Source organism: Macadamia integrifolia, chromosome 13 (genome assembly GCF_013358625.1).
Source record: "Macadamia integrifolia cultivar HAES 741 chromosome 13, SCU_Mint_v3, whole genome shotgun sequence".
Lineage (NCBI taxonomy): Eukaryota > Viridiplantae > Streptophyta > Magnoliopsida > Proteales > Proteaceae > Macadamia > Macadamia integrifolia.
In genome coordinates this window covers 21,414,726-21,439,828 of record NC_056569.1, presented here as the reverse complement: position 1 = coordinate 21,439,828, position 25,103 = coordinate 21,414,726, and the positions used below count along the sequence as shown (strand labels likewise).

The window sequence follows — 25,103 nt, the reverse complement described above, 5'->3', positions numbered from 1 at the left end:
GGGGGGGGGGGGAAGGAAACAACAGACAAGTAGGAATAGAATCAGGAACAAATCATCTGTAAGAAATGAAACAAAATCATGTCAGAGAGAAATTTCTGTAGCTCTAAACCAGAGAGACTTTCACAACCCCAGAATATAATGCAGGAGGATGGAAAGTAAGTGGATTGACAGAAAAAAGTGGTGTAGATTTCTGGAAGTCTAATATTTAGCGAAGAACTCAATATATTACTAAGTTAATAACCTTCAAACAAATATCAAAGAATAGAGGAACAGTACCTAGGTTCCCCCCGCAAGGAATGGATTGGATTCACCACCAACCCACCTGTTGAATCACCACAACAGGCCCTGTGGAATCACCACAAAACCAAAGGCAAAAGCCAAACTTTATTCACCGAATTCATGTACAATGTTGAACACCTTACAAACCTATGTAGACGACTCAAAAACAAACTCAAAACACTAAAAAGGAAAGGCCTAAACCAATCCTTACAAACCTATGTAGACGACTCAAAAACAAACTCAAAACACTAAAAAGGAAAGGCCTAAACCAATCCTTACAAACCTATGTAGACGACTCAAAAACAAACTCAAAACACTAAAAAGGAAAGGCCTAAACCAATCCTTACAAACCTATGTAGACGACTCAAAAACAAACTCAAAACACTAAAAAGGAAAGGCCTAAACCAATCCTTACAAACCTATGTAGACGACTCAAAAACAAACTCAAAACACTAAAAAGGAAAGGCCTAAGCCAATCCTTAACTAATAAAGTAACCTAAATTGACTACAGAACTAAAATAATGAAGGAAACTGTCTCAAAAAAGGACTAGATTTAGAGAATCCTAATCCAAACCAACTAAAACACTTAAAACAATTAAAATAAAGTAATAAAGACACTTAATTAACTAATCACATATGCCTAGCCTTTACCTATATTATAGGAAGGCCTAAAGCAATCCTTAACTAATAAAGTAACCTAAATTGACTACAGAACTAAAATAATGAAGGAAACTGTCTCAAAAAAGGACTAGATTTATAGAATCCTAATCCAAACTAACTAAAACACTTAAAACAATTAAAATAAAGTAATAAAGACACTTAATTAACTAATCACATATGCCTAGCCTTTACCTATATTATAGGCCCATTACAATGAAAACACATTCTCGGGTTCTATAAAAAAGAGGATGTACCCAGTACGAATGTTGCGACCTGGTGGTCAAGCGGTTGAAACAGCCTCTCGACATTCACGGTGCAAGGCTGCGTAGTTCTCGCCCACCCCCTGACCTAGCACATGTGGGAGCCTCGTGCACTGGGTACGCCCTTTTTCTTTTTTTCTACAATGAAAACACATTAGATCAAAGGCCTAACACATATATAACCCAATCCAAAGCTTAGTTCCATTAAAATAAGCCCATATCTGTGATTTATTTGCATCACTCCTTAAAAATTGGGCTATATTTCTTTGGTTGTGCTCATAGTGTATCAAAACGGGGTGTTCGAACCCGGGATTGCATCACTTCATTAAAACCATCTGATCACCAAATACAAATAGAGACTTGAGGATACCAAAGAGGCTACTTAGGAGCATTGATTGATTCTCAGGTGATAGATGGCACAGAAGGGAATGATATACCCTAAATGCTGGCTCAGATGGGTCCGTTCAACCATGAGAGGAAAAAGCTATCATTATACAGTCCTCATAAATGTTATATCCTGAGAAAAAAAGGTTTTTCAAAATTTTCATCTGTAGTTTGTTAATTCTCAATTGGTTTATCAGTAACCACCCAACTCAAATACTCTTGAAGTACAAGTTGTCACATCAGGTCAACCATTATCACTGTCAACCTTCCACCACAAGTGGAGGCCCTGTATGGTCAGCAGACTCAGCACCACAACTGTTAGAGCAATATCACCACTACCACAACCACCAGTAGTGACCGCCATCACAAAAAAGCCTCACTTGTTTATAGTTTTCCAGTGGAACTACATAACTTGAAGGAATTCTTACAGTAGTATTAAACAACTATTTTTCACAAAATCTCACCATCGAAACAAAATGAGATTTTCTTTTTTGCATAACAGCTTCACTGTTTTGCAGAACTCTTGAGACTGTGAATTTACATATGTTTTGCAACACAGACACATATATGCATTCAAGCTGGTGACTAGGTGAAGAAGGTTTTCAACCCAAGACGGTAAAAACAAATTAATAGGCTCAGGTCTTTGGCAGATCAATAATCCATGCATATAGCATCCCCCCCCCCCCCTGCGGCGGCGGGCGGCGGCGGCGGCATGCGGGCAACCCACAAGAAAAACAGAAAAAAAAAAAAGAGAGAAGAAGAAGAAGAAAACCATACTTTATGGTTGGAGGCAGAAAAACAGTTATACAAGCTCATTGTGACCCTCAGAAAACAATATTAAGCTTGCCACGTTAAAATTTCCAGCCTTACCATCTTGACCAACACATACTCCACTGTGAAAAATGCATGATTCACCAATAGAACAATTACCAAGAACGGCATTATACCTGAAGAATTGTCAACCATGCTGTCAGAAAAACATAGGCCAAGATAAGGAAAATGGAATAATAAACCTCTTGCCTAAAACATGACAATCAAATAACTAGCAATTATAGCATTAATTCCGACAATCAATAACTAGTACTAAGCCTCAAACAACAATTAATGTAAACCCATATCCAATGAATTTCTTAGAATTTGGTGTCAAAGATCCAGAGGAATTTGAGACCATTCTGAAGAAAGTTTAGACTTTAACATGTCTGAAGCATAAAGCTCAAAAAAAAAAAGGGGGGGGGGGGGGAAGAGTCTAGAAGACCCAAGAAGATTTCTCATCATTCTGAATTGAAAAATAAATGTTATTCCTAATTCCTATAAGAGTTCTTTTGAAACGACTCCTCCCTCTCTGGCGGCATATGTTATCAATGGGATGGAATGAATAGCACTGGTCAGGAATTCAGGATGGGATAGATTAAGATAGAAACGAATAAAAAACAGAAAGGCATCATGAAGTGTGTCCTTAGGTAGTAAGTACTAACTAAGAAAACGGAACCACGAGAAAATATTTCATTGGCAGTGTTCATTTTAATTGATGAATCTGAGTTGGAACCTAGAAAAAAATCACATGAGAACCTATAGACGCGATTAAAAAAATAACAGGGAGAGATAAATAGAAACACCTGCCTCTTGAGTTTTCCTTCTATTCTTTTAAATTCTCCTTTTTCTTTTAAAAGCCACCCAGTGTGTGTGTGTGTGTGTGTCTTAATTCCATTGCTTTGATGCTGTGGTGAAATTGCAAAAATATATAACACGTAGGATGTACCGACAAAGACAAACATGATTAGAATCTAACACAACAATATACCCGATTCTCGTCAGCTGCCCAATTGTAACTGCAGGCCCTATGATAGCACCTGAACTGATATGAACACCCGCACCAAGTATAGTTTTTGGATGAACTACTGCGCCAATTTCTATGATTGTAGTTGAATCAATACAAGCTGACTTGTGGAAAAAACCACCTCCTTTAGGCCACTTCTTGAATTCCATATAATCCAAGCTAGTATCATCCTCTAATCTTAAAATTTGCAGCATATGCAGATTCGAGTTAGTGAAAGGAAGCAAATGGTGGTGAATTAATGAGAACCTACATAAATGAAATGAACAGTAAACCAACCAATGACAATGGAAATTGTTACAGACTCACCGACATTAGCAGAGGAAGCTCTTGGGCCGTCTGGATCAAATGTACATTCCGAAAATTGCCGAGAGATGAGAGAAAGACGAAGCCCCAAGGAAGAAGAATAAGAAGCACGGCGGCGATGGAACCATGCCGGCTCGTATACGCGATGACCGACACCCCTGGTAGAGAAGATGGTGGTGGCTTTTCGCAAAGGAATTGCCATAGCCACCGGGAAAAACACTTCAGGAGTTCAAGTATGATGAAAGAAAGCTTCCAACTTGGAACAATCCAAATGATAGGACCGGAGAGTCGTGAATCGGCGCAATCGGGATTCGGGACTTGTTCGATTGTTTCCCACTTTACTGATTCCAGGGTTTTAAAAACAGGAACCGGGAACGGAATCGGCCCTCTCAGATCGGATTGGAATCGTCCTATGAGCGCGGATAATCGGGATCAGTCCCAGCCGATTCCGATCTGATTAATCGATTTTTGAACCCTGCTTGATTTCCAACGGAATTGGATTTTTTTTTTTTTTTTTTTTTTTTTTTTAAGAAGAGAAAATTAATGTGAAAATCATCTACAGCCATTACACTGGTGCAATGAGCATCAAGTGGCTGAGAGTCCCTTAAGACATGTGTTTAGATACACTCAATTGTTGGATGTTCAATGCTCACTGCTCATAATTTGAACCCAAGAAATTAACTTTACTGATGTAACACTATAGATAAAGTGTATGGTTTTCTTTTTGCCACAGTCAATGCATAACTCATTCTTAACACACCCCTTCCCATCCCCTCCAAAAAAAATATAATCCATTGACTGAGGGATTTGGATGGTGTCAAAGAAAGAATCGGTAAATACTTGAGGGTATTATTGATTTCGTACATAAAAATAGTTTTAATACTTTAGTTGAACCATGTTCTAGTGTTGTGGAAAACTTTCTCCTTTACTAATAGTTTAATTTTAGCAGTAGAGGAATCTTGAAAAAAAAAAAAAACATTAGCATATCGAAGGGTCTTAAACAATGTCATGTGAGAATGAATCCCTATGAACTTTCTCTAGATATGCGAAAATAAATGTGTCAAAAATTGCATGATGGTGCACATGATAATAATTTTGACTATAAAAATTACAAATAGGGATGCACAATGTTGAATCTATCCATGTTGAAATAACTATGTCAACTGTATATCGTTTTGCTCATCTCCCCACCACCCTTAAAAAAAAAAATATATATATATATATATATATATGACTTTGACAAGGATAAAAAAAGAAAAAATTGTATCAGTAAGATTTTGGCGGGTTAAGGACATTTGATTTTGTTACAAGTTGTTGCCTTCTTACCACATGGCAAACTTTAATGCAAAAGAGGGGCAGGGGTGGGCAAGAGTGTTAGGGGGTGTGTTTATTCGGTGAAACTTTTTAAATCTATTTTTTGTTTTCTAATAAAAAGAAGAAATTACACTCTCCCTCTCTTAAATGTTTCAAGTATTACACTTAGACGCCTTGCGAAGTTTGAAATTACAATTGCACCCCATGCTGTTAACTCTATTAGAAGTTCATGCTAAATGATTCATTTACCCCCTTCATTTCATATGCTGTTCACAGGTTCTCTCTTTCTTCTCTCTTTGTTCTCCCTTTATGGTTGTATGTGTTTCTTGTCTTTATTCTGGAAAAATCATTGTTTCAGTGGAACTTGAACTGATTGAATAAAATATGAACACCACGGTTCTGGGTTTTCCTTTTCATGATTAGGGTTTCTTAATCAGCAGATTCGTAGTTTTGTTAATTTAAGATGTGATCCCTCTTTTGTAACTTTAATGCTCGGAGCTCTACATGGCTAGAATTCATACTTTGATGTACAGTGCGGGCATTTAAGGTTTAAAATTTGTTTGATAATTTTGTTATGGGTAAATTGTGAACATTCATGAGCTTAAGAACCGTTCAGCATCCCTTCGTTTGAATAGAAACCTTGCAGTAATGTTTTATCTGTTCTATTTCTTATATTTGTGGCATTTTCCAATGATGCAGAGCATATTTTCATACAAAATGTTTTTAATCTAACATGCACAGTTGCAGAAAATGCTTAAAAGTGGAAAGCTGACGGAGATTATGTGTTGGAGAAGAAGAAACACAACTGATCTTGTGTTCTGCGGGAGAGAAATACGAGTGGAATTTTGTATCACAAATTCGGTATGGTTTTTTGTTCCGGTATCACTCTGACGACACTCTCTTGAGAGCCGGTCGAGGGTTCATCAATTTAGATTTCAAAGAACAAAATAGATCTCAGATTTATGATAAATTGCCATAGCACTAATTCTTCAATGCCTCTTATGAAAAAACCGACCGAGAGCTTTAATCTTTCCCAAATACCTAACTCTCTCAAAGCCCTAAGATTTCGATTGTGTGTGATTAAATCTCCCGAAACCCTAACTCTCTCAAATCTACAGTTTATACTAACCTTAGACTTCGATGTTCATCGATTAAGAACTCCGATCTTCAACGAGGTGTAATATCTTCGATCGCAAATGAGATGAACCACCTTCGATTTCAAAAGTTCAGAATCCATGGAGGAATGAAGAGGAAGAGTTCAGAAACCATCGTTCTTCTCAAGAAAGAAGACGGTAATAACTTGGGGGTATTTTAGGGTTTATGGAAAAAATGTAATATACTTAACAGTGCCTCACTCACGGTCAAGATACAATTGATAGTATCTATAACTTATGAGAGAGGAGAGTGTAATTTTAAACTTTGTAGAAGAGGATTATATAATACTTGAAACATACAAGGGAGGGGATTGTAATTTTCTCTAATAAAAACAATTTATTAACGAGGGAACAAAGTTTGTCAACATACAACTAAGAGGAAATACATGTGAGAGGAGAGAGAAAACAAGACACCTTTGCTTGCGTGGAAGTAGCAGAGAAGTAAGAATGTCTACAACATTGGCTTCTCGAAAAGAATGTATGAAGATGATCACATTGAAGTGAAAAGCGAGCTGGTAGTCAGATATGATAGCCGCAATTCCCCAAGGACACGAAGACCTACCGCTTAGAAAGTTGATGATGAGAGCGAAATTGACCCCAACACCGCACATGAAGCTGCAAAAACAAGGACACATTGGAATCCCGGCGTTCCATCCACAATAATTTTAAACACTCCGTAGGGGGCGGGGGAGGGTGCGATTAGACAGAGACGTCCCATCTAGATTGTTGACGAAGAAGAGATGGACTAAAACTCTTTGGCTTCTGCAACTGCTGTCAGAATAATCTTGTTGGGGACCCATCTAGTTGGTCCAATTTTAGCCTAAAACAGGTACTAGAAATGATTAAAAAGTGAGTCAAAATAAATCTCGACGGGGCTGATATTGATAAATGGGATTCAAACTGGATTCTCACCTCACCTACCTTCCAACTTGCATACCAACTCCCAGCTGGCTGCTGTTTCACTAGTCTCAGATCTAATCGACAAAACCAATCGCTGTTGGAGGCGCGATATCCTCGATCTTCATTTCCATCCTAAGGATAAGAAGGAGATTCTTAAAATAAATCTTAGTCTCTTTCCCAATGTAGATCGGCAGATTTGGGGAGGTGCTAGATCCAGAGCTCTCTCTAAAATCTGCGTACCACCTACTGTCAAACCTTCGTGATCATCACAATCTTTCCCAAGCATTTTCTCTTGGCGACATGATTGAGAAAACATTCAACTTCTGTTTGGAAGCATATTTGGAATTGCAAGGCTCCCCCAAAAATAAAATCCTTCCTTTGGAGGATTTGTGCTCAAGGATAAGCATCCGGAGATGGCCTTCGATGAAGGATGATTCCAATTGATCCTAGCAGCAAGCGATGCGGGAAAGAGGTGGAATCCAACGATCACATTTTGCTTGAATGTCCAACCTGGTTTGGAAGTAGCTTATCCCCTTCATTGTGCCCTCCAACAGCCCCCCAAAGATCTCCTCTGCTACAAGAATGAGATAAAATCAACTTCCCTAGTGGACAGAAGTAAGAAGGTGTTGAGCTTGTTTACATTTATATGCTGATTTCTATGGGTAGCTAGAAATGATGCCATGTTTAACAACTCATGGTCTCCAATCCAAGTTTTCTCAAAGGCTGAACATGCTCATAAAGAATTCTAGGAGGTCATCAAAGGCTATCAATATCCTTGTTCATATCAACCCTCCACCCCACAACGCTGGTTGCAGCCTCGTCCTCGTTGGATCAAGATGAACTATGATGCATCACTCCCATTAGAATCTTATGATGAAGGTATTGGTTGTACCAGCAGGAATGATGATGGAAACGCCATATGGGCTTTCCGAACTAATGTTTTTTGGAGACATATTTCCTGGTGAAGGCTTGGCTATTAGGACCAGTTTACTACGTGTCGTGGAGAAATTAAAATAAAACGTGCCTCATCGTGGAGTCTGATTGTGCTTCTCTCATAAATTGCTTGGTTACTCCTAATAGCTCCCCTCCATCCTCCTTGGCGTGTATTGTCTCAGATATTTAAATGTAAGTTTCTAAAATTTTGAGTGTTACTTGTACTCATATTTCTAGGGAGGCGAATGTTGTTGCAAACTCCCTAACTCGGAAGGCCGTGACTATTGCATGTAAGACATTTTGGCCGTTATCCACTCCTTGGCTACTTGACCTCTATAACCAAGAAACCTTGAGCTTTTCATGCTCCCCTTTGCAATAAAATTGCTATTTACCAGAAAAAAAAAAGTGAGTCCAAATCAATGTTCTTTGGATTATAGAATTCTTGGTTCATATTAAAGGAATTTGGCCACATTTACATGACTTTTCTTGCAACTTTAAACTCACTTTAAGGATAAAAGTTTAAAGGGCAAAGGTTTCCTTTGAGGCCAGTATGCTAATTCAGGTAAAGAAAAAAGGTTCACTTTCGAATCTTCTAATAAAAGGTATTTAAGACATTTCACTATCCTCAGGAAAAATGAAATGAGTATTGGGGTGCAAAAGTGTTATGCACGCTGTCTGTGTGAGGAACCTTTTCTGAGATTAAAAGAAAAAAAAAAAAAAAAAAAAAAATCCCTTATCATGGCAGTGGCTCCTCGTATTTCCTCTTCTTGCTTAAAATTAATTGGTGCAATGTTTTTGGGGGTAACTCAATGAGATGGAACCACCTAGATTTGCTAAAATGTAGCAAGCTATGACTAATTCAAATTGTCAATAGTAAATAGTCGTGGGGAGAGGATTTAGTAGAGGGAAAATCTCTCACCCCATACCAATGGCAACATAGAAAACAATATCATCCATTGAGGCCTAAATGACAAGGGCAAAGAAAGAGAATACTTTAAAAAAACCCATGCAAAAGGGTGTATGGTATATTCATTATTGAATTAAAAAAAGAAAGGAAAATTATCTTGTACCACCCCTGTTTTTAAAATTTATCTGAGATACCACCCTAAAAAATTAAAATGGCAAGTGTACCCCTAAAATCTAACACCGTTCGTTTAGAAATGAAATTTACCTTTATTTACCCTAAAACAAAATGCGAATAAAAAATGCTTCTTCTCATTTTAAACCCTAGGAAAAGGATGTATGTCACCCTTCCACTCTCAAATTCGAACTCCGGTCTTCACCCCCAAACTATCCCGATGGTGGAGTCGTCCTGGGGCAAGTTATTTTGAGCCACCATGGGCTTTACAAGATTGAAGGTAGGAGATGCTGGAGTTCCAGCAGGTAGTGATGCTGTCGTTTGGAAGCTGATTCATCTGTTGGAATCCACAGTAGAGGTGTCAGACTCGTCGCATTCTGGTATAGTAGCAGGATGGAAATAGTGGCAATGAGTTGGGCTTGCAGGGGCTGAAGCGACGAAAAATGGGTGGGGAAGGAGGCCATGGAGGAACTGTTGGAGAGGGAATCCCCCAGTCAGGCCTTATCTTTGGAGTTCTGTTGGTTGGGGATGAGAGTGGCGGAATAACAGGTGCGTTGTTGGAGATGCGCAGAGGTGGAAGAAGGGGAGGCCAAGTTGAGGAGGAATGGTAGAAGATAGGAGGATGATGCATTGGCATCATAATGGGAAGGGCTTCGAAAGGAAGAAGAAACTGATGATATGATGGCGCTGATGATGATCCAGAGATATGGGGGAAAAATGGAATTTTATTATTTTCATTTTTTGGGTCATTTATTGTTGTCCCAGTTGATCCCTGTTTGTCTCTTGTGCTTCTAATTCCTATGAAATTATTTGTTTATGCAATTTGTAGAATTTGGGTATTTGGTCTCTGGATTTTTCTGTGGGTTATAACTTCTTGTTTTGCGTTAAGGGTTTTGTGTTATTATTTCTCATTTGTTAAGTTCCAATTTTGTTTGACTTGTTGGGGAAATGGGTTCATGAAATATTGATGTCATCAAATTTCCCCACCCCACTTCCCTTTTCATAGGATGTGTAAGAAATTGTGATAATGTATTTTCAGAAGCTGGAGGTTTCTTGAGTTACCCTGGGGCTGTTAATAGCCTAAATCTTCTTGGATGTTGTTCAACCTCTCAGAGCCACATAATTCTTTATCAGTTTGGAGTGGCTTGCATCCCTGCTCAAGAAAAACAAACAGAAAAATGCTGTGAGATAAGAGTAGCATGACGGATTGAATGGATTGTTCAAATGGTCTCTCTTCCTCACTTGTTCAATCAAGACCTGCGTTTTCTACTCTATTCTGTTCAATCGAGACCAGAAGGGAGATGGGTTTATTAGTCAAGAGGGTAAAATAACAAGTTTGCCCTTGTCATTTAAACATTTTCAAATGTGACACATCATCACTTGACGCTTGTGAGCTAACGGAATGAATTTAAGAGTAATTATTTTATTAAAAAAGGATGTATATGTCATTTTTTATTTTTTAAGATTGTATCTCAGATAAATTCTAAAAACAGGGGTGATACAAGATAGTTTTCCAAAAAGAAATAACAATAAAAGACACCTAAACTCTACTTAGTCATGTGCCGCTGCGCCTGACACACGGTTGCCGAAAAGACCACCTTATCCCCTCTGTCCCTGGTTGATTCACATGTTGATGCAATGACCACACGACCTGATAGTTAAATTTTGTTTTATTAGGTTTTTCTTTTTTGTTCATTTCTTTCCAACCAAACATGCTTCTAAACGTCCAAATCATTGAAATAAGGGGATGAGTTTACTTGTAAAACTGGCCAAAGGATGGAATTTTCAACGAAAATGTAAGAAGTAGCCAAACGAATCCTTTAATCGTTAGATGCCCCCATCACCTGAAGTGATGCAGTGTATTCACAAATCCCTTCCCGAAATTACAGATTTACAGATTCGTCATCATCTCAACCTCTATCAATTTCTTCCAATTTCAATGGAGGGGCAAGTGGAAATGCTCGTGGAAGCGTTTCGGTGCACGTGAAGAGTATAGTATTCATACCCAGGGAATCTAAGCGGAGCCTGCGAGAGGGATGCGTCGTCCTCCAATTTAGCGTTCAGACTGGAAGAGCCGTCACAGCTTCCTTCTTCTTATCTCATATTTACAGATTGGGACTGAGAGAGAACGAGACCCACAAGACAACATCATGAGTGGGCTTAACTCATCGAGCTCGGAGGTTGATTTAGATCGACCAAACATAGAAGAATACCTCCCCCACGATTCCATCCAAGAATCTCACGAGAAGCTTCGCCTGTATTAATCTTCGCCATTGTAATCAGTTCTTCATTTTGATTTTTCTTGATATATAATATTTTGATTTTGTTTTTTAATATGGTGATCAGGCGCGATTTGCTCGACATTTCGCCTGCTTTGACAGAGGCTGCTGGAGCTATCGTTGACGTATGTTGCTTCTAATTCTTCTCAGACTTCTCAGTCCCTTTTTTGGTGTTCTGGTTGTTTTCAATTGAGATCTTTAATGGAGTCGTAATTTATTTAGTATTCAGTTTTGATAAATTAAGGCTACACAGGCTGGATGGGGTTTGCTTATGTAGCCTGTGCTAGAAATATGAATATTTCAATTCAGCACCAAAAATATCAATAACTGAGGGAGAAGGTTTCATTTTGCAGAAACCTCTTAAAGGATCTTGAATGATGCCAATTGTATTTTCCCAGTAAGAAACAATGAAATTGACCTATCACACGAATGACTCGGGAATTCAAGATGAAATTAGCTCCTTCTAGGTGGCGGCAAAACACTGTGTCATTTAATTGGGTTTAAGGGGAAATGCAGTGAAAGCTCTAGTCTTCCACTTGAAGTTATAACTTACAGCCTGACCAGGGAAAATGAAGTTTTTTTTCATGGAGAATAATTCTTTCAAGTAGGTTATATTTTGTGGTTTCTCTTACCAAGGAAAGAAATGTGGTAATGGACCTTTCTGATACTCCGCACTGCCATGGCAAATATGAATACCCACTATTTTGTTTGCTTAGTTTTCTTTTTTTCTCAGGCCAAGGGTACATCTTCAAATGATCTCTGTTTCATTGCTCTAACTCTCTTTTCCCCTCCCCTTCATTGTCATGGGTGCAATTCTTTCAGGGTTCTCAGCTCTTATTCGTATCTTCCACTTGGGGGAATATATAGATAGGTGATATGGTTTGACCCACCTTTTGCTTGTAGTCCTTGATGTCAGTAACCCTTTTTGACAATGATGATTGTCGTTAACTTGAATGTAACTGAATATAGAATGTCTATGTACAAGTTCAACTTTTGTAAAGGTAAAAGTTGGAGTAAAATGTGGGCATGAATTCCTTACAGGAAGAGATTTCCTTATACTGTTGGATGCCGATGGTTACTTAGCAGGGAAAGCAAATGCTGCATATTTGATGAGGCGGTATTACCCTTGAATGTAAATTTTCTTTAATTAGGTGATACTAGAATTCTTGGGATTCTTATGCTTAAGAAAAATGGTTTAGCTGATTTTGATGGCAGTAGTTTGTCATTGTAGAATTGAGTGACTGAAAGTGATAAAACCTTGAGGAAATTGCCAAATAGATTTAGTCCTCTTGTGAGCAAATCACCCTACCACAGAGCAGGGATCAAGGGATCTGTACGGATCGGTATCGGCTTCTGCGGATACCGATTCTTGGCCGATCCTTATCGATGATTGGTACGGAACAAAGGTAAAAGGATATTTAAAATAAAAAAAAAATAAAAAGAGACCAGGGACAAATCCATCTGATATGGGGCGATTTAGATCGGTCCCCGATCCCGAATTCTAAAACCCTGCCCCAGAGTCCAGTCTTTTGGTTGATTTGACAAAGGACCTATGCATGCTTGGTGCAGACTTTTTTTTTATTTGTTTTGTTTGTTGTGCTTTGGATGCATCTTTGTAAATACAGTGATATGTCCACTACTGGAGACAAGTAGTCACTGCTAAGGCTGGATCTCAGGCTATGTTGGTTGAGCTTGGGTCAACCCCATCTCAGCCTGAGAAACAAATCTTCTACTTTAATCCTAATGATCACCGAATACTATGAACCCTACCTGACCTGCCAAAGTTTGGACTGCATTCTGTTTCAGAAAAATAATGAAATCAGGAAAAATTATTCAATCATATCCAACCCAAGGCCTTTAATAAAATATAAAAAAGGGAAAATTAATTAGAGAACAAATTGAGAACATGCATTATCCTTAAGTCTTTTAAGATGCTCGTTATTTATGCACCTTGTCTTTTGCCTACTAGAAGGTCTTGTCCCATGTCTTATGCTTTATAACTTTGGATGTTTATTTCAATATCTTGAGGTTATTGTTATTATTATTTTTCCATGTTTAACTGTAATTTGAAATTCTTCTTTTGTTGAGCAGGATTCTTTCACACGTTGTTTCAAATCAAATCCTCCAGAACCCTGGAATTGGAATATGTACTTGTTTCCTCTCTGGTGCTGTGGGTTGGTCGCTAGATATCTGATTATTTTTCCAGTAAGGTTAGATCTCTTTGTCCTTTGGATGAAAACACCACATGCACTGTGTGTACTACAGATTTGTGGGTGGGGAAGATTACACCCTTAATACTTTCCAATATCGAGTTTATGTCATGTGTGTATATTTCATATTTTCCCTTTCCATTGTTGATTATGAGGGCCTTGGTGCCCCTGTCCAAGTGGTTGGAGAAGTAGCGTAGAATTTTTGTGTGAGAAGGATGTTGTGGGGGAGTGGGGCCTAATTTAAAATTTGGAGAACTGGACATTTGTGCAGACCAAAAAAGCTTAGGGGATTAAGCATGCATTAGAATGCTACTTTGGAAAATGATAAACTAGACCCTAATTGTTGAATGGTAAGAAGGACATGAAATTGTGGCATCAGGAAGGAAAATGGTGGAACATAAACATGGGACAACTCTGGTGGTTGGCATTCAAGGAGTCGCTTCATTTTATTGAGTTTGTATGTTAAATAATGAAACAACATGGAGAATCTCCAACTTGGAGGGCCTGGAAAGGTGCAAAGTGATGGAGGAATTTATTTCGGGAGGATGAGCGGTTGGAGGTGGATTTGTGAAGTCAAGGGCTTATACGCATGACTTTATCTGCTGGATTGGGAGAAATAGGGAATCATTAACCAATGTTTTGCTCCGAATAATGGAAATGTGGCATAGCATACTTAGATCTAAAGAAATCTTTTAGAAAGAGAGATTAAAGAATGCTACTGGCTTTCTGAAAGGCTACACTACCGCTTTACTGCTATCCAGGTGAGCGTGTGGGATTTTTGAAGGATAGTGCAGGAGGCATACTTACATTTGAGGCCTACTTTGAGTACTCAGCAAAAGGGCTATATGGGAATCTGTTCATTTGAAACTATGGGTATTCCTTAAATGTCCCAGGGTGGAAGTCTTTGAAATGCTTGTAATGCCTGAATGGCATTGATTGTGAAGATAAAGACCAAGGGATCTGAGATGTTTCAGATCCATATCATATTAGTCAGATTAATCGGTTTGTTCTGGCAACAGGTTTCTTGGACTTTGATGGAAGACGAAGGTATAGGAGAAAGAGGTTAATTGGATTGGTTGGGACGTAGGAGAATTGGGACTGTAAGAACTAGAGGCTTTAAGCACCAAGAGTAACAGCGTTCAGCAGATGGTTGTCCTCTCAATGTTGCCAGTCTGTTTTTCAGCGTAGCATATCGTTTCTACATGCAATATCAGCTGCTGAAAAAACATCCGAAAATAAATATCAGTCAATCAGGATTAATGTGGGAAGAGAATGTAGACAGAGTCCTATGGCAATAAATATACTTTTTGTGTCCACAGTCCCTCCTAGATCTTATTTTTATATTTTATTTATTATTCTGGTCAAGAATACACTGATTAGTAATACAATGAGGGCTCATTTTAGCCTTTCATCTGCCTTTTGATTATTTGGTACTAATGGACTAGTATGTCCTTGTTTTGAGTCTGTAAGTTAGGGTATTATGGTCTTGGAACTTATAAATAGGATTAGTAGGACATTATAGGAACATGTTTAAGGTTGTAAACAGATCAGATTGTCAAAATTTTCTTAATCATATTTAATTTTAGCAGGAACCTTTCCCTTCTCTTCCTTCTGGGGTTTCTTCTTTGGCTCTTTAGGGTTACTCAACTATTAAAACTCTATATTATGTAGTTTGGAATCTGAACTGACCTTCATCTCAGGAGTTTCTGATTTAGTGAGTTTATTTCTATTTGGTCTGCTGATTTCGTTGTTCTCTCTCTCTCTCTCTCAAAATAAAGTTCATCTCAGGAATTTCTGATTTAGTGAGTTTATTTCTATTTGGTCTGCTGATTTCATTGTTTTCTCTCTCTCTCTCTCTCTCTCTCTCAATAAAGTTGATCTCTATTTAAAAACCCTAGATTTCTGACTGTAATAGACTAATAGGAACCTATTAATGTTGGGACCTGTCCTTGCCTTACGAATGCCATGAGAAAGAAAGAACCATAACAATGGATTGACCTCTTGTTGGATGTTCCTAGAATAAATAGGATCCTTGGGAGATTATAACTATCATAATAAATTTGCAATATCATGCTTGCCTACCTGTACATCCATATTAGACTTACATTGTGACAATTGTTCACCAATTTGATGCGTCTTATTTTAAATATGCAGAGCTCTGGTATTGACATTGGGTTGGATAGTATTCTTGTCATCCTTCATCCCAGTACATTTCTTAATGAAGGGGAATGATAGGCTGAAGAAAAAAATAGAGGTACACCCATACACCTTTTATCTTTTCCTGTTTCCTGTTTCCTCTTTGTAGTTTTTTGTTTGATATATAACAACAGAAAGTTTATTGATTAGCTAAAGCCTGATACAAAGTAGTGTACTGCAACCACAGTAGGTAATAAGGCTTACAAATAGAGCCAGCACAGATGCTATCATAATTACCAGACATTGAAATTTCACCAGTTCCTAGAAAGCCCAAAAAATAAAAACAATAAGGCCATACAATCCCCATAACATAACCTTTGGTGCACAATCCATTGTTTGACAAGATCATCAGCCACTTCATATCAGATCTGGGTTTCCATTGAAAGAGAAAGTGCCTTTGGGAGATGAAATATTGGGTCTGATGACTCTGATGTAGTGTGTGTAACACCATGGTTCTTCTGCAAGATTCTTCATCCACTGAATAGTGTTGGCTAGATCTCCTTCAATAATTCCCCAAGAACATCCCTTACTAATCAACATATCTGCTCTGCTGTGTATAGTTTGTGCTTGTCCAATTCATTACTTATGTTCTTTATTTATTGATTCCAATAAGTGTAACTTCAGAGCGAGAAGTAGTTTATTCTGGTGCATGTTTCAAACCCAGTGGAAAAAGTATGTGGTAAGTGTCCCCAAAAGTGAAAAAAGTTTCTCTACACCAGCAGGGCAGCAGGTATAGAGGGTATCCCTACAACAGCATCACAATTTTTGCCATTTGGAAGGTGATGTGGCAATTTCAATCATATGGATAGGGTTTTGATGTGAATTGGCCACACATCAAATTTCAGACTCAGATTTAACCATACTCTCCTATGTAATGGCATACTGATGGGTTTCTAGAAGCCTAAAGGATTAGGTTTCCGAAAGTCTGATTACCAGGATCACAGTGATGTAACAACCAGAATTGAGAAAAAATGATAACAGTAGATCAACAAATCAGGTGAACATAATGTTCTGGTAGAATGCCAATGATATAACCAGTAACAACACTTTAAAATTTGGTTGGGATCCAACGACTAGATTAGGAGTTATGGCAGTGTCCTACTTGAAATAGAATACCAAAAACCCTGAGATCGATGGGAGCTAAGAACCGTTACTGCATAACTCAAATGGACCAGATTTCTAAATGCAGTTACTAATTGTTAAAAGTAACAGATCAGCTGACAATTCGCACAACTAGTATGCGATCACAACAGGAAGTTAATGGATGAAGATTTCCATATTTATGGGACTCTACTCAACTGACTACTGATCTGAAAACTAAACAGTAGGTAGCTTTAGAAGGGCCTGCGGTTGATGGATCTGAGATCAAAACTAAAATCTCAGATGTATTGACGCAAGAAACGATGAGTTTCAAGATATTGGGATAATATAGACAGAACAAGAATTGTACTTACTCGAAGGTTGATGGAGAAGAAGAATGAAGACGAGGTTATGAACGCAGCTTCCCACTGAGAACTTGTTGGAGTCCTACCAACAGTATTGGAGGGTCACCAATGGAGTAGTTGAATCTCACAACCAGTTTCTGAGTCCCACAGAAGAAGAATAGAGAATCCATACCTTTATTCAATATCGCGTGTGTGGGGGGCTCCTAGAGCCTTACATGTCGATTGATAATATAAACTTGAATCATAATGGCCATAGCCTGCAGAAAATAGGAAGCAAGCCTATTCATAAGAGAAATTTAGAATAAACAAAACAGCTTAAAAATAAACTACCCCATGCTACGCAGTAGGAGTAGTCCCAATGTAACTAGGATTACTAATAAATAAACATGAAACTGTTATGGAAGTTATAAAGAGTATTCTAGCCTTACAAGGAACTATTGAAACAATAATTAGCACACAACGTGGTTTTGTTGTGATGAACCAGAACACCCTTCGAAAAGAGTCAACTCACTGAGTTGGTTAATCAGTGAGTTGAACTTTCCTCCTCCTCTGTTGTTACTTTCTAAAGCACCTATCCTACTGATCTGCATCAGATAACCTCCCTTGTATGTCTATGTAGTCTCTCTCCACATTTAGAAAAATTTTAGGGTAGTTTGAATCTTCAATGCTTTGTTTGTTGGCAAACTCCTTTTGAAATTAAATTTGACATGTGACAGGAGACCTTCGTTAGATACCGTGATACACAGTTTCACCGAAATTTCGCGAAATCTGGTGAAATATTTTGGTTTCACAAGGGCTCAAAACCAAACCCAGTGCGATACTCAAAATTGCACATATTTTGACTGAACTTTTGAGGTTTTGGTCATATTTCGGTTCAAAGTTTCGTTTTGCCGAAATGTTACTTTGGCTATCCTATAAATGCATAAATTCGAACGAAATGGGTCGAAAACTCAACCCATTATGCCAGTGAGGTTTGGGAAACCCTTTCTTTTTTCTTGGCCGAATGACTGTTGTGTAAGGTTGGAAAGTACTTGGGCAGTAGAAGAACATATTGGAAGTGATGATTTGTTGCATTGTTGGAAGGTTTGTGCAAGATTCAAAGTTGGAGGTATTTCAGTTTTCCCCAAAACTAATTTTTGTAAAAAAAAAAAAAAAAAAAAGGATAATATTTGGTGGTTGGCATTCAATTATATATGTTACACACCATAGCTTGATCTATGACTTCAAGGAGCGTTTCTTCCGCCATACTATGACATGGCCAACTTTTCTGTTACAGTTGGAGGATAATTTGATTCAACAACAACATTCTAGTGGTTTTGAACCTACCCAGAATTCGATGGGATGCATCGTAGCCTGATCTATGACTTCATGGAGCGTTTCTTCCGCCATACTATGACATGGCCAGCTTTCTGATACAATTGGAGGATAATTTGGTTCAACAACAACAACATTCTAGTGGTTTTGAACCTACCCGGAACTCAATCTAGGAGTCTTTGACTCTAGGATGGGCATAGGAGTGACTTTCTTGTACTGTTTACTCTGATATATTTGATTCAAATGAACCATGTATAATGGTATCATGTATGATTTATGAAATGGTTTATTATTTTATGTTGATACCTTCCTAATGCATATTTAAGTCGTTCTATTTGAATTGCATGTGTTCTAGTACTAAACATTGTGTTGAATAGGACATATTAGAGATTGCACACAGTGTACACTACCAACCTAGTGTCCAAAGTCAAACTACCATTTTGGGTGTATTTTTTAAAATCTAAGGATTCCACTATGTTTAGAGGGCCTAAAATAGGGTTTTCTAGAAGTTTCAGGACCTAATTTGGCCCTCGAAAGCATCATTGAAACTTGCAGAAAAAAGTATATAGATTTTGACCGAAATTTAAGTTTCATTTGAAATATTTCTGTTTCGAGCCTGGCCAAAACTGACTCAAAACTGAAGTTAGAACTTGCCAGATACAACTAACTAGTTAAATTCATATGGGCCACTTATCCTTCATATATGGGCTTTCAAAATAGGCCCATTACGATAGAAAACTTTAAAATTCCCAGCCCATAAACCCATAAGACTTGAATTTGGGCTGTTCCAGAGTGAATATTTGTGCTGGAAGCTCTCTTGATCTACATCTATATGCATTTCCCTTCCTTCCTCTTTTTTGCATTTGGTGCAAGTACCCAAGCACAGTATTGAGGCAAGAATTAAATGCTATTGGTTATCCAAAGTTGATTGGTATGCAAGGATCCATGCAGCCGACCCCAATTAGTTGGGATAAGGCTTGAGTTTCTTGTTGTTGGTTATCCAAAGTTGATTAAGATGGTTAACAAAGTTACTTCTAATGGTTCTAGGGGCATTGTGATTCTTATTTGTCCTTATAACTTGAGAAGAATTTAGCAATTTTTAGCAGGCATAGTATAATATTTCTGTCTTGGGTTTCTTTTACAAAATTTGGGCTATTTTTTTTCAGTTCCTGGAATTCGGGATAAGGGGTGAAACACGGACTGGTTGGCTTGTAATGGTGTGACCCCTTGTTCAGACAGAGGGTACATTCTCTGAATTGTAACCTGGCCCAGTCCAACCTCAGGTTCAGGTTCCATAACACTAATGAAGTCTTCTTTGTATGGTCTCATCTTAACATGGCACTGATAACCTATCTTTTAGACTGACTGGGTCACATCAGTTCACTCTTTCAACATGGCCCAAGTTACAAACCTATGACCTACTTATAAATATAATTACAGCATAAATTCAATCCTTTATCCTACTGATATGGGCTAGTCATATAATCTTGTAAGTTATGCTAAACAATTGTCATTGTGTATATTTAGATGTTTCATGTTGGATTATATATATAACATTATGTACTTAAAATTAGATGGGTTCTGGCTGGCTGGGTTAACCCAAGATAGCCTATTCCAAACAAGCTGACATTGGGTTGAGAGTTTTTAGACCGAAGCCATCCCATGGGCTGGAAAAACCAGCTTAGGCCGCCAACCTGATCAGGTGAAATTAGCAGGGCCCAAGTTGTGCTGCTACTTGGAATAGTGAATGTATTTTGTATGATGCAAATGTTTTTGTGCTTTGCTTTAAACTCCACTTATAATTTTAAGCTCTTTCAGTTATGTTTTCTGGTTATTTTTCTCTTCAGAGGTACTTGGTGGAGACAATGTGTAGCTTCTTTGTTGCATCATGGACCGGGGTTGTGAAGTATCATGGGCCACGACCTAGCATGCGACCCAAGCAAGTATGATAAATTATCATCTTAGCTCTGTTGCATTGTTTACATATGTTGATACTTTAGTATTTCTATATTTTCAGAGTCCCAGTGTTTTTCTCTATATGTTGACATCCAATCTTCCATTTCATGGTTTGGACAGGTGTTTGTGGCAAATCACACTTCCATGATAGATTTCATAATTCTAGAACAGATGACTCCATTTGCTGTCATTATGCAAAAGCATCCTGGATGGGTTGGTAAGTGTTAACACCATTTAGGATCGAGCTTTATTTTGAAGTTTGTTTTTTACAGATCTGCACAGATGTAAGTGGTAGATTTTCAAATTACTGAATGAATCAGTCAGGTTCATTCAATACGAAATTCTTGAATGACTTATTGTGAGGTGATAGTTATAATTGTCCATTTGGTTAAAAAAATGATAAACAACATTGTCCTTCATAGCCACAAAATTATTTCCCTTTGTTTTCTTGTTTATACTTGTGAATAGGACTGCTACAAAGCACTATTTTGGAGAGCGTAGGTTGTATTTGGTTCAACCGCTCCGAAGCAAAAGATCGTGAAATTGTAGCGAGAAAGTAAGCATTATGTTCTTGGCATGATAAGCTCTGAGTATATTCTGTTGCACAACATAGTTCATCATCCTGGGCCTACATTTTCCAGGTTAAGAGAACACATTCAAGGGGTTGACAACAATCCTCTTCTTATTTTTCCAGAGGGAACCTGTGTAAATAACAACTATACGGTCATGTTCAAGAAGGTTTGCTGCTTTTCTTTGTATAATTTCTTTGGATAAAATCATAAAATGCATTAGCCCATTTCTCTATACCCTCTCCCAAAATAAAGGAAGAAGGCATCCTCATTTCAAGTGTTGGCTGGTCCAGGATTGATAAGACATTGAATAATCTAACCTGCTGGCATTTTTTTTATTGATTCCTAGATCGTCTGATCTGGTGGATTGGGCAATCTGATCATGGTCTGGGTTGGGGTCTTCTGATTCCAATCTGGTCTCCTATTGCACTCTTCCAAACCACGTATCTATGAATAAGTTATATTGGAGAATTTATTGCGATAACTTTGTTTACTTAAATTCTCTTATGGAGTTCGTCTTTGACAGATTCCATTCTTTTGTATCTCCAGGGTGCTTTTGAACTCGGGTGCACTGTTTGCCCAATAGCCATTAAGTACAACAAAATTTTTGTGGATGCTTTCTGGAACAGTAGGAAGTAAGAGTCTATCCTTTGAGGGTGCTAATTCAGATATATGTAGGATTTGCTTATGTTGTAATTGTCTGCTTGTTATCTGTAAATCTGTCGCTGACATTATACTAAAAGGTTTTGACATGTCAAAAGAAATGGTTAAGCATCCAACAAGTCTCCCCTTGAACATAGCTCATTGATGCAGCAGCCTCTGTAATGAATCCATCTCCTATTTCTGTATATCTGCTGAGTTGTTGAATTTTCATAAGATGAACCACCGCATTTTCATAACTGGAGAGGTTCTGCGAAAATTTGCCCTCCTGCCAAATGGTTGTACCCTCAGTAAAATACAGTCTCACTTCAATAGTTAAGGTCAATTTCAGAAACCTCATTCATACCGTCTGACTTAAGGTTCATTGTCAAACTAGCTACTAGCCAAATAATTTCAGAACCCTATGAAAATTCAAAGATTTTAACTCAACTCAACTAGCCCTATCCCATCGAGTTGGGTGGGCTACACAACTACGGCTTTGGCATTCAACTGTATTTAAAGTCATGAAATGAACACTAGAATTCTAGAAATAACTTCAAGAACAAATCATCAATTAGCTAATTTGCATAGAATATAGTCAATATCCAGATATGTGTTGGGTAGGCTTGCAAAGTACTTAGAAAAATACACTGGGCAGTCTCATATCTTCATAAATCATCCAAAATTATAATCAATTTCAGGTAAAGCAGGAATAGTCGGGTTGGTTTATTGAATTTCTGTGCTTGCTGATTATACTGCAGAACTTGCTGATTTAAATTTAATAAGTAAAAGCCACAATATGAAATACTTTCTTCCATCAGATAAAAGTTTGTTGCCTGCCAGAATGGTCCAAGCCGAAAGTTGAAACCGTTCATGCATTACATGACAAGGCCAACAGTTAAGGGGTAAAGGGAGAGAGCTATCAAAGGTAGAAACCTAGAGATGAACCATTCACCTCAAATGAAAGGGTTCATTCTAGAAAAACCATAACATGTTCCATTTACAAGTTCACTGAATCTAGTTAACTTGGTAATATTCAGTAGCTGCCTTGTGGTGGCTATGTCAGACATGTGCTGGACCATTCAACAGAGGACCCATGTCCATCTGATCTGATCATCGAAAAAAAAGAGAAAAAGAATGTTGGTGAATGTTACCAAGTTCACTAGGTTTGGTGAACATTCAGTGGGACAAAAAAATATCGTAAAGGTTAAAAAGAATTAAAGCCAGTGACCCAACTTCTGTGAACTAATATTTTGTGTAAAATTCTCGATTATTAATATTGAAACAACCCCCCCCCCCAAAGAAAAAAAAAAAAAAGACTGACAACTACTTGATGATTATGAGTCCTTACTACTAAATATAATTACAGACAACATCCTGGGCCATGACCAAACAAGTTGGATGCTGGGCATGGGATCCCAGAGGAACCAAAGGTTTTCTGCCTTTGTATGATGATAGTGCTGTATTACTGCTTTACAAATAAGGTTATATACCTTGTTAAGATTATATAAAGCAACATTGATATACTTCATTGAATTTGAAAATATTTGATGATTTTTTTTTAATATGTAACAACAATTTATTGAAAAGAAAGAAAACTAATTACAAGCAAAGGCCAAAGGCCAACCTAACTAGGCCTCAAGGACAAGACCCAAGAGTCCCAGGAACAAAATAGAAGTAGAATGGATCACTCATTGCAAAACAATGACAGTTCCAAAGAAACAGAAAAATTGACTCACCTAGTCTCTCAACCCGGATGATTCTCCACCTCTCAACTAGAAATAGGTTCCTAGGGGAGTTTCTGCGCTTGGGAATAATCGCCCAGCAATGGTCTTCCACATCCAAATAGATATCACTAATGATAGATAGTCTGGTCTTCGTCTTGTTCTTGAATATATGAAAGTTTCTCTCCTTCCATATATGGCCAATGGTAGCACATAATGCAATCTGGGAAATGCCCCCTATAGAATTCCCCTTGAATGCCTTACTAAGCCACCTTGCCTCCAAGATTGCACTACTTCCTGCCCTTCTAGAAGGGAAAAAATATTTAATGAATTGTTACTCTTGTTCACAAGACTTTTGGATGCAATGGACAAAAGTTGCAAAGCCCTATCATACCTCTGAGCAATTTTAACTTTGGTACTGTGTCATTATATTGTGTCAGTCTTCCATACTGGTGATCAATACTATGAAGTCCAAAGTCAAACCCTGTTTTTCAATGCTTAGCAGTGGTGTCCCAACAAGTATCATGAAAATCCACCCCTTATTTCTACCCATCTGCCGTATAAATCTGTCTTCAAGAGGATGATTAGGCTTATATATGTGGAATCCATGCAAGGAGTTAATCCTGTATTCTGATGCATTCTGGCTAGGAAATATTTCTAGACAGATAATTTGCTATCAGGTTATCCAAACCATTTTATTTAACAATATTTTGGATTGTTAAAAAACCTAGAATTCTTACTCAACAAAGCCTTATTCCAACTAAATGGGGTTAGGTACACTAGTCCTATTTCGTTGTTCAACTCTATTTGAAATTTCTAGAGTGGTTTCTATTCTTCCAAAAACACTTGCTTAGCAGTCAGATTTACAGGAGCCATTAAATGTTTGGTTTACCTTTTCTTCGTGTGCATAGTTTATGGCTATGCTGTTGATAGCACAGGCAATACTATGAGATCTTGAATGCTTCAATTGTGCAGGCAATCATTCACCATGCATCTGCTACGCCTTATGACATCATGGGCTGTTGTTTGCGATGTGTGGTACTTGGAGCCACAAAGTCTAAGACCTGGAGAGACATCAATCGAATTTGCAGAGAGGTGATAGACCTTTTTCTTGCTCTATCTACATTTTTTTTTGTTGAATCATGATATTAGCCTTATTATTATTATTATTATTTAAATTTTAATGTGAGCTTCTCCATCTAACTTTCAACTGAAAAAGAGATTTTTTTTTCTGTTTCATATTCAGTTAGTGATGACTTTTCATCTATCGACTTTTTCTTCAATGCAGAGTCAGGGACATAATTTCAGTTCGAGCAGGTATAAAAAAAGTCCCTTGGGATGGGTATCTGAAGTACTCTCGCCCTAGCCCAAAGCATACAGAGCGAAAGTATGTTAGACATATCCTTCTTCTTTCTATAGTGAACTACTATCCATTTTCTTGTTTCCACCACATTTATTTTAGACTTATGGAGTGTCATCCAACAATCTTTAGGCTGGAAATTTCTAATTAATTACTTGACTGTATATCAGAAGTTAACAGATTTTCTGGTTTTCTTATTCTTGTCTTATACACAACAATGTTGGTTTCAATGTATGGCTTGGTACGGCCAACCATATGGGAATTATTTTCTCCCCCTTTTTTTTTTTTCGAGGATTATACATACTTCTT

At 37.8% G+C, this 25,103-nt stretch overlaps 2 protein-coding genes across 3 annotated transcripts in view; one reads left to right on the top strand and one right to left on the bottom strand.

Moving 5' to 3' along the window:
• Positions 1–4,114, bottom strand: part of LOC122059277 (probable UDP-3-O-acylglucosamine N-acyltransferase 2, mitochondrial) — a gene marked incomplete in the record, with an annotated part of 6,232 nt that extends 2,118 nt beyond the window's left edge. The window contains 3 exon segments of one of the 2 annotated variants that reach the window (XM_042621981.1): positions 2,454–2,530; positions 3,385–3,592; positions 3,727–4,114. In XM_042621981.1, the coding sequence (XP_042477915.1) occupies positions 2,454–2,530; positions 3,385–3,592; positions 3,727–3,925 (484 nt within the window). 2 annotated transcript variants of the gene reach the window in all.
• Positions 4,115–10,873: 6,759 nt separating this feature from the next.
• LOC122060117 (glycerol-3-phosphate acyltransferase 9-like) overlaps positions 10,874–25,103 on the top strand; it is a 15,219-nt gene continuing 989 nt past the window's right edge. The window contains exons 1-11 of the mRNA XM_042623298.1: positions 10,874–11,359; positions 11,449–11,506; positions 13,473–13,591; positions 15,746–15,845; positions 20,394–20,489; positions 20,623–20,719; positions 20,971–21,058; positions 21,144–21,240; positions 21,621–21,706; positions 24,410–24,529; positions 24,723–24,821. Of these exons, the coding sequence (XP_042479232.1) occupies positions 11,253–11,359; positions 11,449–11,506; positions 13,473–13,591; positions 15,746–15,845; positions 20,394–20,489; positions 20,623–20,719; positions 20,971–21,058; positions 21,144–21,240; positions 21,621–21,706; positions 24,410–24,529; positions 24,723–24,821 (1,067 nt within the window). The 5' untranslated portion in view covers positions 10,874–11,252. The remainder of the gene's footprint in view (positions 11,360–11,448; positions 11,507–13,472; positions 13,592–15,745; positions 15,846–20,393; positions 20,490–20,622; positions 20,720–20,970; positions 21,059–21,143; positions 21,241–21,620; positions 21,707–24,409; positions 24,530–24,722; positions 24,822–25,103) is intronic.